This window comes from Rhynchophorus ferrugineus, unplaced genomic scaffold (assembly GCF_030347505.1).
Source record: "Rhynchophorus ferrugineus isolate W39M unplaced genomic scaffold, kcgeb_rfMv2 rfM3, whole genome shotgun sequence".
In the NCBI taxonomy this organism is placed as follows: domain Eukaryota; kingdom Metazoa; phylum Arthropoda; class Insecta; order Coleoptera; family Curculionidae; genus Rhynchophorus; species Rhynchophorus ferrugineus.
The window spans coordinates 13749518-13767114 of record NW_027472582.1 but is presented as its reverse complement, the minus strand read 5'-3'; the positions used below and the strand labels follow the sequence as shown (position 1 = coordinate 13767114).

At 29.3% G+C, this 17597-nt stretch overlaps 1 protein-coding gene, 1 long non-coding RNA gene and 1 other non-coding gene across 3 annotated transcripts in view; 1 reads left to right on the top strand and 2 right to left on the bottom strand.

Moving 5' to 3' along the window:
- Nucleotides 1–1298: 1298 nt before the first annotated feature.
- LOC143194293 (uncharacterized) overlaps nt 1299–17597 on the bottom strand; it is a 149655-nt gene continuing 133356 nt past the window's right edge. The window contains exons 3-6 of the mRNA XM_076400972.1: nt 3749–3932; nt 3244–3441; nt 2539–3115; nt 1299–2483 (exon numbers count right to left, since the gene is read on the bottom strand). Coding sequence (XP_076257087.1) covers nt 1679–2483; nt 2539–3115; nt 3244–3441; nt 3749–3932 — 1764 coding nt within the window. The 3' untranslated portion in view covers nt 1299–1678. The remainder of the gene's footprint in view (nt 2484–2538; nt 3116–3243; nt 3442–3748; nt 3933–17597) is intronic.
- TRNAT-UGU (transfer RNA threonine (anticodon UGU)) lies at nt 4032–4103 on the bottom strand. The gene has a single exon. It is a non-coding gene; the product is annotated as a tRNA-Thr (tRNA).
- LOC143193019 (uncharacterized) lies at nt 14879–16038 on the top strand. Its single transcript, XR_013004929.1, has 3 exons — nt 14879–15320; nt 15375–15424; nt 15474–16038. It is a non-coding gene; the product is annotated as an uncharacterized LOC143193019 (long non-coding RNA).

Below are 17597 nucleotides of genomic sequence, written 5' to 3'. Positions count from 1 at the left end.
AATTATTAAAAGGGAATTCTGGGTGCGGTTACAAGTTTAAGAATCTTTATAGTGATACCGCGTCGGATTGTCAAATCAGTCAAATAATACTCGCGCTTTTTATGCAAAATTCGTATCGCGCTGGTTTATAGCATCCTGGATCATGATTAGACGAATAATTGTTGTAGTTCGGTTGTAACTCTACTCAACGAGGTAGACAAAAAGCCGTATCCTCTGAATACAAATGGCACATAGAAGTGACTAATTTATTTTGAAACACGACTCTAGTTAACTGTACAGACTATAGGCGGCTGCAATTGAATACCTAAAGGGTATGGAAATATGCGAATATTATTTCGAAAATTGAAGACTATGAATTGAATAGTAATTATGCCAGAATATTTATCGTAGTAAAGTTAAAAAGTCAAGTCAACAACTTTTTTATTATTAAGAATATATCATTATATCATATAACGTTAAAAAGGACAACACAAAATTAAAAATTATGTCAGTCTGTCAGAACAGCCTATGATCGAAATTAATTTAATAACTTTCAAATATTACAGTTAAAATATCTTTGAAAAAAATAATATATTGACCTATATTATTAAACAATACACCATTAGTTTTAGTTTGGAATGGTAACGTGGTTAATAAAATTATTGAATACCGATTTAAAAAAAATGTAAATGGTGGCGCCATCTTGAGGAATAAAACGGAACTGAATTAAAGGAAATTATTTTTTAATATGTAAAAAGTTTGCATCTTAAAATATTATTAAGTTAATTAACAGGATACTAGATCCAATTAAATAATTTATTGGCAACTTAATTATATTTGCAAATAAAACTTGCTATTAGTATATTTAAAGATGTGCTGGTGAATGTATTGCTGGTTGCCCGAAAGATAAACATTTTAAAATTACAGTTCAAATTAGCAAATTATTTCCTATTCTCAGAACCAATTAAAGCCTCTTTATACAACTTCCTTATCAGATCGATCACTTACACAGAAGGGAAGTATAGTTCAGGTACATAAGTGACGATAAACGGTATCACTACAAACTTTTCATTTCAAGAAAATTCTAATATTCCTGAATATCTCAAGATAAATCAGAATCAAACTTAGCAAGAATAGTGTCTCTCAACGCACTGTAATCCTTAAACTTGGTAATTAATTAATTACTTTTATTATATGATATACCCATTATCACGTACTTAACATGATAACTCTTTTATTTCACTCAAACATTAACAAAATTGATATGTTTTGATATAGTAAATAGGGTGATTTTATGTTGTTAAAAATAAAACAACATATACACAACACACGATATATTTTTTTTAAATTTTTATGATAAAATGTTTTGCTAACATATGTACATGGCTAAAACTCACGAGTTTCAAAAAATGTGATTCACAAATGGATATAATCTTACAAAATATTTGTATTGTAGCTTATTTGGTAACTAATTTAACACTATTAACTAATGAACATAGTATAAATAAATCTAATCATACCATAATATACCAACTGTACAATAATTCGAATAAATCTAATATAATTGTAACATTTATACAAAAAACATTTAACGCTCTTAGAATTGAATCAGTTCAAATGGTTCCTTTCTATGTATAACCATAGAAATATTTAGTCTTAATTTATATTAAAATTACATTTTGATAACTATATTAAGTTTTTAAATGTATTCTGAAATAAAAACCTTTTTGAAGTCTGGAACACTACCCGCCACATACCTCAATCCATTATTGTTTTTCAGATCTTCAATGTAAACATTAGAATCGTTGGGTAAGTATTCGACCGATTTGATTTTTTTGCCTTTTAAGAAATTGTCTTGATTTGGATCTTCTATGTTTATCGAGTCAGATTTTTTTGAATTCGATCGAGTTACTTTCCTTCCTTTCTTACGTCTCTTTTTGTCTTCTAGTGTTGTGTAAGAATTGCTCCTATATAAAATCCCTGGTTTCCTAATACTATCATCATTATTTAACAAATCTAAATCATTAGTTTCTTCTATGAAAGCACGGAAACTTTCCAAAGATCTTTTCGAATTCGAACGTGTAATTTTTGTGTTAGATATGCTCTTGTGTTTATCTTTAGAGTTGAGGTGGTTGTCTGTTGATTTGTGATCAAGTGGTTTAAAACCGACTATATCCACGCGGTCTTGATACGACTGGTGTGACTCGCTTTCGTTATTATTTAAATTGCAGGTCTGGTAAAATTCAAAATCACAGTTAGCTTCCGTGGTAATTGAATTATCAGAACTTATGGAGTCGTAATCTTTGCCGATATTGTTGTCGTTGCTATCAGTGAAACAATATTCTTCTTCATCTGAAGAGTATTGCTGATCTTGATAGTTTTGATTAGTGTGTAGTTGTGGTGTAGTCAAGAGTATTGTTGGATCTGGTGTAACTTTTATTGGTGTTTCAAATTGCAGCTCACCTAAAGATTCCTCGCTTCGACTTAGTCTCATGTTGTTTAACCTGAAAAAAAAATCATTTAGTCTAAAGGTATAAGTCACCATTGAAAAAATATTACCTTAATAGATTTCTTGTGTTCTTAATCATATGTGCATTAAAATTATTGTTTAGGTTAAAATTAGTTCTTGGTATATTTAAATCTGATCTATGTTGAAACTGATTCTGTCCCATTTTGTTAACATTGGGTAAATTGCCTTCATAATATAGATGGTTGATGCTTTCCTGACTTTGACTTAATCTTCTGTTAGCGAAATTAACAAAATGTCTCTGTCGATTCGCATCCATAAACAAATGGTTATCATTCAGAATATTCTGTGGATTTTGTAAACTTCTATTACCAGTGAAAAGATAGCTTTGATGATTGGGAAACGTCTGAATCTCGTTGGCATCACTTTTCTTCTCCCTGTTAATCGAGAAGACGTTATTCTGAGATGCTTGCAGAAAACTGAGTTTACGGTGAACGTATTCTGGACTTAAATGGTGTAAATCAGAGTGGCTTGGACATTGGTCTTCTTCGCAATTTGAACAACCGGTAAATGTTTGAGTGGGGATGATTTCAGTATCTCGTCTGCTCAGATGGGAAGAATGCAGAGCCATATTTGATGACTGAAGTTCTTGTTGTTGTTTGAGGGTGCCTAAAATACGAAATAATTTGAAGTGTCAGAAAAGTTTAAAATATGGTGAAGGTGCATGAAATTATTTTCGAGTTGAATAGTTTGCAACAATTACTTTAATAAAAAAAATATTTTATAAATATTCTTGCCTGTTCTGAACTCCTTATGTCGTCTGTAATTATGTATTACAGGTAATCTTCCGTCAATGCTAGTGTAAAGTGATCCATTAGTGATGGGAAATCGATGTTCAACTTGTTGAAGTGTCTTTGCTCTATCCTGTTGGCTAATATCCAGACTTTGGGGCTGACTTGACAAACCAAATGGCCGAAATTTACCATCAAGACCAACTAAAACATAGTTTAGAGTAAATAACAATTGAGAGATATGTCAAGACCGTTTTATTAACATTGTTTTATGGCTACTAGAATTTAATTTAAAAGACTTTTATTACAACATTATTTGATTCGAATGAATGTTTATGTCATAAAATTTTTGAAATTCTATATCGGTTTACAGAAAAATATCGATTTACATGGCCAACTTGATATTTTAGCTCTTTAAATATTGCATAATGGATTATTTTTATTTGTTAGATTTACTGACAATCTTACATCTAATAGTATAAACAAAAAAGGTAATTAACAGTTTAATTACCTTGGGGTAATTTTTCGTTTGTATGTTTGCCCGAACATCTGTAGACATTGCTAACCCAATTGCAGAATCTTGAATCCACAATGCCTAAACCAATAGGTATCAGCAAGTCTTGAATTAGTCCTAACCATAAAGCGATACCAGCTACTGGCCAAGGGTATATCAACTTTGGATAAATGCAAAGCACCTGAAAAAAAGTTTTAATTATTTTTGTAGAAATATCTAAATCTAAAATCTTGTAAACAAATTAAAAAATAAAAAAAATGAAGTACAGCTATCCTGCCGTTGCCTCCTGTGAGGATTGAACTCACGACCCCTGGTTTACAAGACCAGTGCTCTGCCACTGAGCTAAAGAGGCTTATAAAGAAGGTGTTCAGTAACATGCTTACATTCTACGTGGAATGTTCTTGACCTTAACATAATTGTACATATAACTGTATGTAATAAATTAATGTCAATTCTAGTAAAGAATAATTGAATTATTAAAGCAGTAAGCTTGATTTATAAGGATTTAAACCAATACAATTGACTTGAATTTTAGTACCAATTAAAAAGAAGCACATACGAGAAAGTTCGTATAATACTTTGGAATGGCAAACAACATTTATTAACGACGACTAGATTAACAAAACAAATAAAACCTATAAACACACTTTTTTCAAGATCAAATTGATATTCCTTCAATGATTAATGGTCGTTTTCTAAATTTGAATAATATATTGGCTTCTAACCGCATTTTAGTTACAAATTATGATATTGTATTAATTCCGGTTATTTAAGAAAAATATATATAATATGGTAGATGTAACTTTAATGGTGTTGCAAAAATAATAGAAATAATAAATGGAAAACATTTAAATATGATTTAAAAATCTCAATTTAATTACCCAAAAAGGTCAGATTTACGTTTGCATTTCAAGGTAATAACAAATTTGTGTTTGACAGGCTATTGTTAATCAATATCTGGTACCAGTTACTTACAACCACGGATAATATAAACTATTTTGTCATATATTTGATTACTTCTAATTAAAAATAATTTCAATAAATATGAGTATGACACTGAATATTTTAATCAAATTTTGAAAACTATTAAAAAGTGACTTTTTTGACGCTGTCATTTTAATATTTTTTTTATTGTTAAGTAAGATTAATATTACATTGATTGATAGTTAATCGAAATGGAATAAGACTAACAAGTAAGGCATAAATTATGATTTATATTACATTACGATAAGTAGTGGGTGAAAGCATAAATATAATGCTACAGTATATTAGACATATAATTTATAGCCTAGTTGTTCCAATTATTTAAGAAAAATATATATGCAATAGAGTTGATTGAAATTAATTTTAAGTAATAAGCGTTGCAACATTGAAACGCTATACCAACGGGTATTATTACGTTGTTTGACAAATAGTTTTGTAAAATCAATCTAACCTAATATTGTCTATTTTTCTTATCCGGAATTATAGTAAATATATAAAATAGGAAATATAGTTTCAGGTGCCCAATAATACAACTTGAACTGTAGGAAAATACTATACATTATTTTGAAAATATTGGTAAAATAACGGATTATGCTCTGGTCTGACACAAACATGTCATGTAAAAACTTTTATTCAGAAAAAAACCAATGGTGGCAAAAATTACGTGTGATAACTGACGTTTTGAAGATAGTGGAAGTTATTAAGTGTTGCGCTACTTGTTCAGTGAATCCTAGATTTTATTTAAATTCTATATTCTAGTAATGAACTTTTTATAGTATGTAGAGTACCTATGTAGTATGTAAATTACTGCTGTCAAAAATAATTTTAATAAAATTAATTTATGGTTATGTTACTAGTTAATAGTAATGTTTTATTTAATATTAATATATTTAGTTCCTATTAATATATTTACAGTTCAGATTAATTCAAAGAATGTCACACGTTTTTCTACACATTATATTACACACCTATTTATTATTATATTCAAAACCATCAGGAACTAACTAGTCGAGGTTTTAATCCAATTAATATGTAAGAGACTTGGTCTATATTTTTTTACTGGTAGTGATTGCCGTAGCATTTGTTTTGTTAAATATATTAAAAGTATGTATAGGGAATTGGTATTGCTATTGTAAGAATTTATTTATTTTTCAAGATCATTTTATTTTTATATAAGTAATAAAATAAGTAGAATAAGTAAGTCCCTGTGAATAATGTCTAGTAAGAGGAGTGGGTCACAACCAATCGACTGACTGGAAAAAACAATTTCATGGCCTACCAGGGCCATGTTTATCAAAACTGACATTTTTATTTACTTGACATTTTACCCGTTTTAAAACCAAAACTCAATTAATTCTCGCCATCATCATAGGTCATTTGTACTATGTACTGTGGAACAATATCTTCTTGGCGAACACCGACTGGGATCTCAAACAAATCAAGAAAATATCGATATTTTTTCCAAATATGAACAAGTTGATATTTGTTGTTTTTATATCAGTGACCTGTTTTTCCCAGAGCAACCAACCTAGAAAATCGATATTCTTTCTTGAATACCAACAAAATGATATGTTCTTCAAATTAATGTTATTTTTGCTTTAGCATAACAAATCTAATAAATATTGATATTTCTCTGGAACATCAACAAATTGATATTTTATTCAAATCAATTACATTTTTTCCTCAGAGTAACAAATTTATAAAATATCGATATTTTTTCCTAATATCAACATTATATTTCTCAGATGTTTTTTATATGTATTTTAAAGTCTCCTTTTTACCAACGAAGGTTTTTTTACGTTTTTTACGTTTTACGGTTTTTTTTTGGAACAAAAAAGAAATTTTATTTTTGATCCCTGGTAATTTATACCCACTCGATACAAGTCACAGCGCCCTCTACTAACTTTTCTTCCTCCTTTCTATACTGGCTGTTGTATCGAGACAAGTCATATATTTAACAGGTTTATCTGGACTGGACCTATACTTTAACGTGGACTCCGAACCACGGTCGTCGGCATTAAGGCTACCGAATGGTCAGTGACCAACTTAGAGATGGCCACTATGTCAACGAAGCTTCAACGATCGGATGTGATTACTTGATATCTTAGGACTTTTTTTTAAGTCACTACAGTACTGAAATCGTCGAAAATATGATTTTTTTAATTATTTTTTTTTTTTTGGTGACTGGGCCAGTTCACTTACAAAATCGATTTATTCATAAAAATATGGAAATTGTTTCGACAAAGGGATATAATTTACTATATCGATATTTTTTAGGCAATATCGATATATTTGTTTCAAGAAATTGATATTTATCGATATTTTGGGTCGATATTTTTATACCAATGTTTTGTCTTATAGTTTTTTTGAACAAAGAGATATATTGTGCTCAGATCAATATTTTTCTTTCAATAATCAAATAAGTTTGGTTTAATTTACTGTTTTTCAATATATATTTTAGGTGAAAAATGTGTACAAAAGAAAAAAGTTATATTAATACATAATTGAAATAGTGAAAATATGTAGATAAAGTGAAACTAACTATATAATATGCCTAGATGGAGCACACGGGACCACTATCGATATTTTTTTGTAATAAATATAAAAAATATCGATATTTTACAAAAAATTATATTGATATCTTTAAGAACTAATAAAAATGAAATATTAGCCTAAAAAAATATATATTTTTCCTAAATCTCCTAGAGTAACTATTAAAAAATTATATTTAATCTATTCTGAAAAAATATCGATATATCGGCCAAAAAAATATCAATTTTTTTTCAGAAAATATCGACCTAACGATATATCGATATTTTTTCTGCATCCCTAGTAAGAACATATGTAACTATAAGACAATTTTCTTTAATGTAATTTCTACATTTTAGTACTCTTATTTATGCTACATTTGTTATAATTTTCAGTGGTGTAGTAATTTAAACTTAAATATATTAACACCTTGTTGATGAATGAAACATAATACAAATAAATGTTGTAAATAATGTTATTTATCAAATATATTTCTGATTTTATATCGAAAATATTGTCAAAACAAGTTTTAGTAATATTAACATATCATTTTAAGTTGTTCTCTTTACTTTCTTATACGAGAAATATGATTAATTTTATAAATTGTTTTATAAATTTTATAAATTTCGATTACTAGCATTAATAAATTCGTATCGATACAGATTGGCTTGACTGGTACACAGATTCGAAATGCTGAAGAAGTGCGAAAAGGTGTCAATGATCGCTGGCAAACCAACGTTGGAAACACCATGTTGTCAGTAAGATGAACAAACATGACGAAAACGATACATGAAAATATTTTGGTTTATATTGCTTTCTAAATTTTTCTCAATAAATACCCTTTTAAAATGAAAAATGATCAAGATACATACGGGCACCTAATTTTAAATTATAGAATTCATAACTAATTACAAATTATTCCAATTAAAAAACGTAACTACTAAGGTTGAGGTCGAGAAGTAAAAAATCCGACCGATAACAATAAATTATCAGTTAAACCAACTACTTCTAATCCTACGTATGTCTGTAACGATAAACTTGAAAATCTGCGCGTCGTCCCGTAGAAAGTACACTGCGTAGAACAGTCATTTGAAGAGATAATTCAAAAGCGAAGGTGTATTAATAATAATTGTCCCACATAAATTCGTGTCAAATATGTTAAAGCTGGATGAAAGTGGTTTAAAATGCCCGACCATGTGGAGTTGCTGCCGTCTGCGGAATAGTAAAGGCATGCGTTTGGAGTCGTTGAAATTGAAGATTCTTACTTGCCATCTGTTTTTTTAGATTATAAAATGTACTGCGTATTGTGAAATCCGTGAGTGTGTATCGTATATGATGTGTAAATAACTTGAAAACTTGACTTGTATTTGGCTTGAACTTGGTTTTTTAATGCATTAAAACCATACAATGTTGTCTATTTTATTTTAGTTTAAATTATCTTAGTTACTAGTTAATATAAATTAATAGCTCCAAATCTGTCCATGTTAATTTTGCATTGAGGCGAAATGGCAAAAACTTAATTATACCACTTGATGGACGCCAGATTCCTCAAGCAATCGACAAAATCGGAAACATCATATTAGACAAAAAATAGAGCAGTGTAGACCCAAGCAACTGTAATGGTTAGGCGGAAGATACTCTCAACTTGACCTAAAATCAAACGGGGTTGCACTAAAACATCAAACCAACTAGTAATCCAACGCACAAAGTTCTAGGATTAATTACCAATGCTTATCGCTACGTAACCAACGAAGAGCTGCACGATGACTTCGGAATCAAATGGATACAAGAAGTGATCCAAGATTTCGCCTAAAAACATAAAATAAGGTTGCTAAATCAGAGCAACGTGGAAGCAGTACAGTCAGTATACAACGCGCAGGAAATCAGAAGATTGAAGTGAACCAAACCACACGAACTTGTTTAGTGTATAAGTGTATTCTTAGCTTTAGCTTATGTAGTTTAGTGTCATTTTAATTTCAGAAATAAATACTGATGTATTAATCTAGTACTCGCCTTGATGCGAGTAAAACAGAACAGTAGTAATAAATTAATTTGTAAATTAATATTGTATTAAGCCTATCTATATCATATATGTAAGAAGTGATTAATAAAAGAAACTAATTAATATTCTTCAATATGTTATAAAGCTAATTTTGTCATGGCACAAACATTATTTGGTTTAATTACAATACAAATTACAATGTAGCAAGTATTTAAAATAGGAAATACAACATATTTCCAAGTTGTGTATTTGAAATTTGAAATACAATATACAGTATCTTAACTATTTTTATTTAAAATACAAATTACAAAATGAAGCTGACGACTTAAGTTAGAAGTTCAGGTTTAAGTTCAGTAAAAGAAGAATTTTCTTTCATGAACACTATGTTTTTAAATGTAATATCAGACATTTGTTGCTCAACAGTCTCTTCTTGGGGAATAATTAAAACCTGCTAAAGAAAACAATCTTTCTATAGGTCCTGATGACCACACACTTGCATTATATTGTATGAACACTTTTTTTATATTTCCATAGCGTTCAACGATGGCAAGTTTATTCTAACATTTTTTGATGTCCGTGGTTGATCACTGACCCTGTTTGCAAAAATAATAAAATCATCATCTTCTTTATTAGTTTTCTACTCCTATTACTCCCAGGCGTTATTTCATGAATTTTGTAATTTGTCTTTCGTCTGTTGTGATGCTTTCAGATATCCAAGGAATTTAGAGTTGGGGTAATATGGCTTGATTTATTTCAGGTGACAGTTTTAAAAAATAATCAAATATTTCCAGACTCTCTCTTTAGTTGTGACAAAATAAAAGTAAAATAACTCACATTGCAGTAAAAAAGGTAATTATCTAATAATTAATAATAATAATTTAATAATTAACACTATTTAACCAAGATAGTTTGAAATTTTTTTGGATCTATTAGAGCTCCTGAATTCAAGAATATACATCCTTCGGCTAGTATGTTTGAGAAATCATGAGATTTAGAAAGTGCTCTTTATCAGTACATTGTACAATTGTAACATGACTCTATATCCTCCATTCCAGATGTTCCTATACGAACAAACGAGGCAAGGCGATATCTTATACCCCAGAAGATTGTTTTGTTATACTTTCAGTAGGTCTTTGAGCTACCTGTTTTATATTATCTCGCGACATTGCCACGACGATAGTACATAACATATTTTTGTCAAACATCTTTAAAAAAATATCAATTTAAAATCTTTTAATTGTATATTACTTAATAATCGTCCAGATAGAATATTAAAAATAATAAGATGTGACATATACTTTTGGATAAAACATGTAAACAGAATTTTAACAGAGAAAGACTCAAAGATTTCTTTTAGCACAAGAAAACAAACATAGAGAACTTTAAAAGATCATAGTAAATTGATGGCACTAAACAAATATGACAATGGGAAAAGGCAGAAGAACTAAATCTAATTTGTTCTAAAGTTCTAAATTTTAAATACTAAATAATAAATACTAATTTATTTTCTAAATTCTTAAAAATGTTATTAGTGTAGTATATCTCAGTATGAATCCAATTAAATTAAAATAGACGATACTACACATATCGAAAATGAATAATTATCGGAAATATATGTCAATTGTTATATGGATTGGATTACTGCCGACGTAGAAAGTTTCTAAATAATAGTCTTCCGCATTGCATACAAAGCCTGTGCTTTATAACCGACTTTATTATGTACATATGTTGATATATGTTAATTACCAGTCATAATGTTATAGTATCATGTTAATCTTACATATCTTTCAAATATTTGGTCTAATTTTGAAATTACTATATTACTTTCATTTTATATGAAACTTTGTATTTTTTACCTGTTTAATATCACTTAAAATTTTTTATTTTTTCTGTTTGTATCGTTATATTTCTGTTTGTATATATTTTTGGCCATCTTTTATTCATATCATTTTTTATAATTGGAATTATATGTAATATATAGATGTATACATAGTACATACTTAATTATAATTCAATTTATTACTTAATTATAGTACTTAATAACTCATAACCATCAAAATTAGGGACGTCAAAAAAAACTTCCTAAAACCCTTTAATTATTTTTAATAAATCTTTAAAATTCGTACTTAATTATAAAGGTTTATTAAATAACGCTATTATATAAAAATTTTATAGAACATCGATAGTTTTTGGGTCCCTATATCAATTTTTTTTTCTTAAAACTATTGATATATCTTTTGTAAAATATCAATATTATTCCTGTTTCTTACAAAAAGAATCAGCAAAATTCAAAATTCGATTAGAAATCTCCCATATATCGATATATCGATATTTTTTTCGGTGAAATAGATCAGTATGCAATTTCTAAAACCAAAATAATATTAATCTAACTTTACTTTACTTAATACCAACTTATGTGTTTTGGTTGGTTTTAACATTTTCATGAAGAAACTTGTGTTGATAACCTTGGATTCGATTCCTTAATTAAAATTTCTTTCTGCAAATATAACTCGTGTAACCGAGAAAAGTTTTGCAGCAGCAGTTTGTTTATCTTTTGGATTAGTCCCAAATTCTTTACTCTTGCCAAAAGCCTGTAAGACGTCCAGGAATATATTTAATCAGTATTTCTTTTGTATAAACACATTTTCAGAAACTTTCACGAATAGTTTGATAAACATTCCTTAAGTCCTTTCCTTAAGGGACGATGTTTTCATTTTTCTTTAACTTTAACTTTTTAAATTTTCAAATAATATTTACAGTCCCGTTTTCCATCGTTCACTTTTAATTTTGCCGACAAAATAAGAAAACATATCTCGTTATTACTAGCAACATCTCTATGGATTGATTCTCAGTATTGTAAAAGATATTTTATTCAGTTAACTTTCAATCCGACACAATACCGAAAAAATAACAAATTATGCGAAATAACAACTTTAAAGTTGCAAGAAAAATTCAAATAATTTTTTCTGAAACTTATAATTTTAATAATCACATAGTCCTTTCAATAAAACAGCTAACGTACGTCATTAAAATTAATAACGCAACGTTGCCGCACCAAATTTAAGTTTTCGTTAATTTTGACACTGACAAAACAAAATACTAATATATATAAAATAATCAAACAAAAATAAGGTCATAAAACATAACAGGTCAATTGAAAAGTCCCCGGCCTGACACATAGATGGAGCTACTAGAATTAAATCTATATGTTTTTAGTTAGCCCTAACCCTCAAAGGATGCGTGTATAAATTTGATAGCTGTCGGATCATTAGTTTGTGAATTATAGCATTTTGAGTAAAGCAACTTTTGTTATTCTGAAAAAAAAAATGGATAAAAAGGAATTTCGCGTGTTGATAAACTATTGTTTTTTGAAGGGAAAAATACAGTTTAAGCAAACTGCACTTCCCAAGGAAAATCAACCATCAATGATTGGTATGTTATGTTTAGACGTGGTGAAATGAGCACCGAGGACTGCGAACCCAGTAGACGCCCAAGAAAGGTTGTTACCGACGAAAACATTAAAAAAATCCATAAAATGATTTTGAATAACTCTAAATTGAAATTGAACGAAATAGCAGACACTTTAAAGATATCAACTGATCGTGTACATCATATCATTCACGAATATTTGGGTATGAGAAATCTCCGTGCAAAGGGGGTGCCGCGTGAGCTCATTTTTGATCAAGAACAACGACGAGTTGATGATTCGGAATAGATGATCAAGCGTAATAAATCCGAGTTTTTGCGTCGATATGGCACAATGCATGAAACATGGCTCCATCATTTCACTCTGAAATCCAATCGACAGTCATCTGAGTGGAGTGCACAAGGTGAACCCACAACAAAGCGTGGGAAACCCAACAGTCAGCTAGGAAGTTTATGCCGTATGTATTTAGGGATGCGCACGGAATAATTTTTATTGACTACCTTGAAAAGGAAGGACCATTAACAGCGACTATAATATATCGTTATTGGACCGCTTGAAGACCGAAATCGCTGAAAAAACGTCGCATTTGAAGAAAAAAAAGTGCTGCTTCACCAAGACAATGCACCGTGTCACAAGTCAGTGAAAATGGTGGCAAAAATCCATGAATTTGGGCTTCGAATTGCTTCCTCACCGTATTCTCCAGATCTGGCCACCAGCGACTATTTCCTGTTCTCAGATCTCAAAATAATGCTCGCTGGGAAGAAATTTTCGTCGAATGAAGAAGTGATTGAGTCATTTTATTATATTTTCATTGACATATGACAACGGTGTCGCCCAGTATTAACACAAATCGAATTTTATAGACCGTTTTGATTACATGTTTGGACGCATCAGACTTCGTGCTGTCTCTTTTTAACTAGAGTAATCTCTGAATTAACTTTGGCGGTCTTGATCATGTGCAATAGTTGTTTTATTGGCTAGACTATATATCTCTTAGGGTTACAAATTGAAATCCTCCGTTTTACAAAATCGCAATATAACTTCAGCTGAAGCACATAAAATGATATTAGAGACATATGATGATGATAAAACAGTATATGAGACAATAAAACAGTTATTGGATATACTTTTTTATATATATCTTATTGGATATACTTTTTTATATATATCCAACTTTAAAATTTAAATATTTTTATTAATTCCAATTACAGTTAATGTTTTCAGATAACAAGGAATTATTTTAATAACATCAGAATATATACAGTAAAAATACCTAACACTTATGGCATTTTGTTGCATTAGCATTAACATGCGCCTCGACTAGCGAACTACAAATACAACAATAAACATATAATCTATTCTTAGACTCTAATGTACCATAAAACAGACAAAATAGAGGCGGGATGTTGTTGTTGGTATACAATATGCGATGTTACGGTAGTAAATTTAAAGTTATCATCCGTATCAAATCGAATAATTTATATGTTGGACGGTTTATTTCAGAACGCCCATACGAAATACAATAAATAGTTTAATAAAAATAAATAGCCACATGTTTGATGTTGATCCTACATCAGTAATAATAATTTGTAAGGTTTTTAAACTAAAAATTCAAGGAAGTTAAACGAATATAAATTAAATGAAAAACAACACTAAGTTAGAACTAAGCTTTAATGTAATGTTATCTTAAAAAATATATTACATTGATTACATGATTTGTAATGTATGGATGTAAAAATGTAAAACTACATAATGATATTATATTTTGCGTGCTGCCTATAACTTAACATAAATTAATATTTCAATTATATCTTCAATTTCTATTTTCGGAATCCTCTCTATAAACTTTGCTTCCCTTTTTTAAGAAGGCGTCGGCATAGAATAATTTTTAGACCTAAATGTTTGTAGGCTACAAATAAGCTAATTTCAATAAAACGAAATACGCCTAAATCAAGCAACCAGGAATAGCTTGCCTGATCGTCGACATAAAATATATAAACAAACATTTTAGGCTCTATTTTTATTTATAAAACATTGAAATAGAAGTCTGTATATTTTGTGTTTTTATTGCACCTGACGTACACGCTGCCAGCTCCAACTCTTATACGGTAGATTATTCGTCGTTTCTGTCGTAGGTAAAACGACCACGGACGTGTAATGTGTATGTTTAAAATGTGGCAACGAAGTACCGCAAAATGCCGGCGAAACACTTTAAATCAGAAGGCAGATGACCGATATTTATATTTAAAATAATTTTGAACTGCATTTTCTTTGTTTTAAAAATATATTAAACGAGCTTTTTGTATTACTATTGGTTGTTGCAGTACTATCAAGAATTATATGATAATATAAACTTATATACATTTTACATTTTATCTAGGGATAACCTATTATATATATATTCGCTTTACGGGAAGGTATACTCAGCTGCGAAAGAAAAACATGACATGCCAACATTGAAAAACATGCCAATATATAGTAACAAACTTAAGAATAACAAAAATCGTTTGACCTATGTTCACAAGGTATTTACATCTTGCCAAGCAACTTCTTCAGATTCTTAATATAAAAATCTTAATATATATGGTTTTGGAGACAGTATATTTGTACTAAAGGTATTTGTAAAGGTTATTAACATTTTTTCTGTACATTTTATTGGCATTAATTCTGATTAATTTTAGATTTCATTAGTAAATGCATCTCATAATAAAGTACTGGCCGAATACTGCAGGTAATAAATATATTAATTTGTACATTGAGTGTTAAAATGAGTTTTACAGAGAATAATAACAATTAGATAAAAACATTATAGTGTTTTAATTCTCCTTTTGTGGATGAGTTTGTCCACATGTGGGACACACTAAACAAAGTTGGAAGCAAAGGAGCAATTAAAGCCAAAGAAAACCTGGAAACGAGGGAGCTCTAATTACCAGAAATAATAATAAATACATTTTCTTACAAGGATAGATTTGAGAAACTGGTGAAAAAATATAATATAGTTACTATGAAGGTGAATGGCTACAATTTTATTTGGCTATAGGTAAATTGTTGGTGAAAAATATTACGGAGTATATTATGAAGATTTATAGTATGTTACTCGAATGAGTTAATGAAAATGTACAGAAAACTAAAAGGAACTAACCACATAATTTATGTTGATGGTCTACGATTGATGTTAGAATTAGAAGAAATTATGTGTTTAAAGCTAAGTGTTTTAAAATTTTAAATATATCAAGATTATAGAATAAAATGTGTCTTTTATCAATTGTTATTGTTGTTAGTTATTTAATTGATAAACGTAGTTTAAAAACTAGTAATCATTTAATGCTTATAATAAAGTTTCTTTAATATATATCTTTCTATTTGTGATTACTGTTTGAATTATATTATCTAAACAAAAAAATAAAATAAAGAATATCTATCATATGTACTTGTTTTATTATATTTGGTGTTTTGAAGTCATTACAGCTTTTAAAAGAAATACCTTTATAATAATTTTTAGTGCTATAGCATTTTCAACAGATATTCTGTTAATTATGGGAATTTCATATCAAATTAACCTTATATTTTTATTAATTGAACAAGATATTCTATAAAATTTTTAATTCATCTATGTTGAAGAAAAATAATATTAAAAGGCTGTTTATATACAATAATCAATAAATTAAAACAATATTAGTTATAGTTAGTTAATTATAGTTACTTATAGAATTTTAATTACTTGTATCAATAAATATGTACAGGTACGTATAAAATTGTATGCTTCCAGACCAGAATATCCACTTAGTACTATATAAAAAATATATGGTTGATTTTATACGAAAATAATATCAATTCATGAGCAATTAACTGTTTTAACAACTATCAAAGTTAATAGTAGTGCTTAATCGAGATCCGAGGCGTCCTAATTTCAAAGTAGATCAAAACAAACTCTCAAATCATAGAGCAAAGCTATAATTAACGCAGCGCAGTAATTTTAAGGATTATGTATCGTCCATTATACCTCAGATTTTTTTTCAATTTCTGGGTGAGGTAATATATACGATGACGGTTTAATGTTTCAAGAGGTTCATATAAGTCCATCACGCGTTACCTTGTAGGGTATCATTAGTTTGGATTACGACATGCGCGATTTAAGAAATGTTTGAATGGCGCAGCCGCGTCGATGTTAGCGAAATAAGGATGGATTAAGAAGAAAAAAACTTTCAGACGTCTGGGTAATAAAATTTTTGTCAAGCTTGCGGTTTGTCCTTGGGAAAACGGTTTTCCTTAAGCTCACAAAACCCGTCCGTGTCGGTTAACGGCGGTCAGAAAATGACCGTGGAGAGATGAATTATGATTATGAGCTCTGAGACCTAGTTTGAGAGCTCATTAAAATTGAGAGTATTAATTATGAAGTCAAGAATTAATATTAAGCGTCGTATTAATAAAAGTGTAATTAAAATAACGTACATTTTATTGCATAACCCACTACTTCTTAAATATGTTTTTCACGTTTTTGCTTTAATATATAAGATTGGGGAAAGGCAGTTTCGAATTTTTTAATTCCATTTTTCCATTTTGATTGAAATACTGTTAAAGGGAAATGAAATCGAGCCATTTATGAACGGAATTATCGCAAGAAAAGCTGACGTCAAACTCTTGGTGGGACTATAAGGTAGTTTTCGATATGAGTAGATGTTGTAGATGATGTAGTCGCTCAAATCTGACCAAAGCAATTGAACTAGGCGATTATAAAGGTGGTCAGAATCAAGACCGAAAGTATTGTATCACACTCAGATTTAGATTTCACCGAGGCCCTAAAGATTTGGGGCCTGGGTAAAAAATGAAAGAGAATAATTGGGAAGTTTTGATGCATCACCGATGGATGTTTTAAAACACATCATCCATCGCCGGCCGCCGAG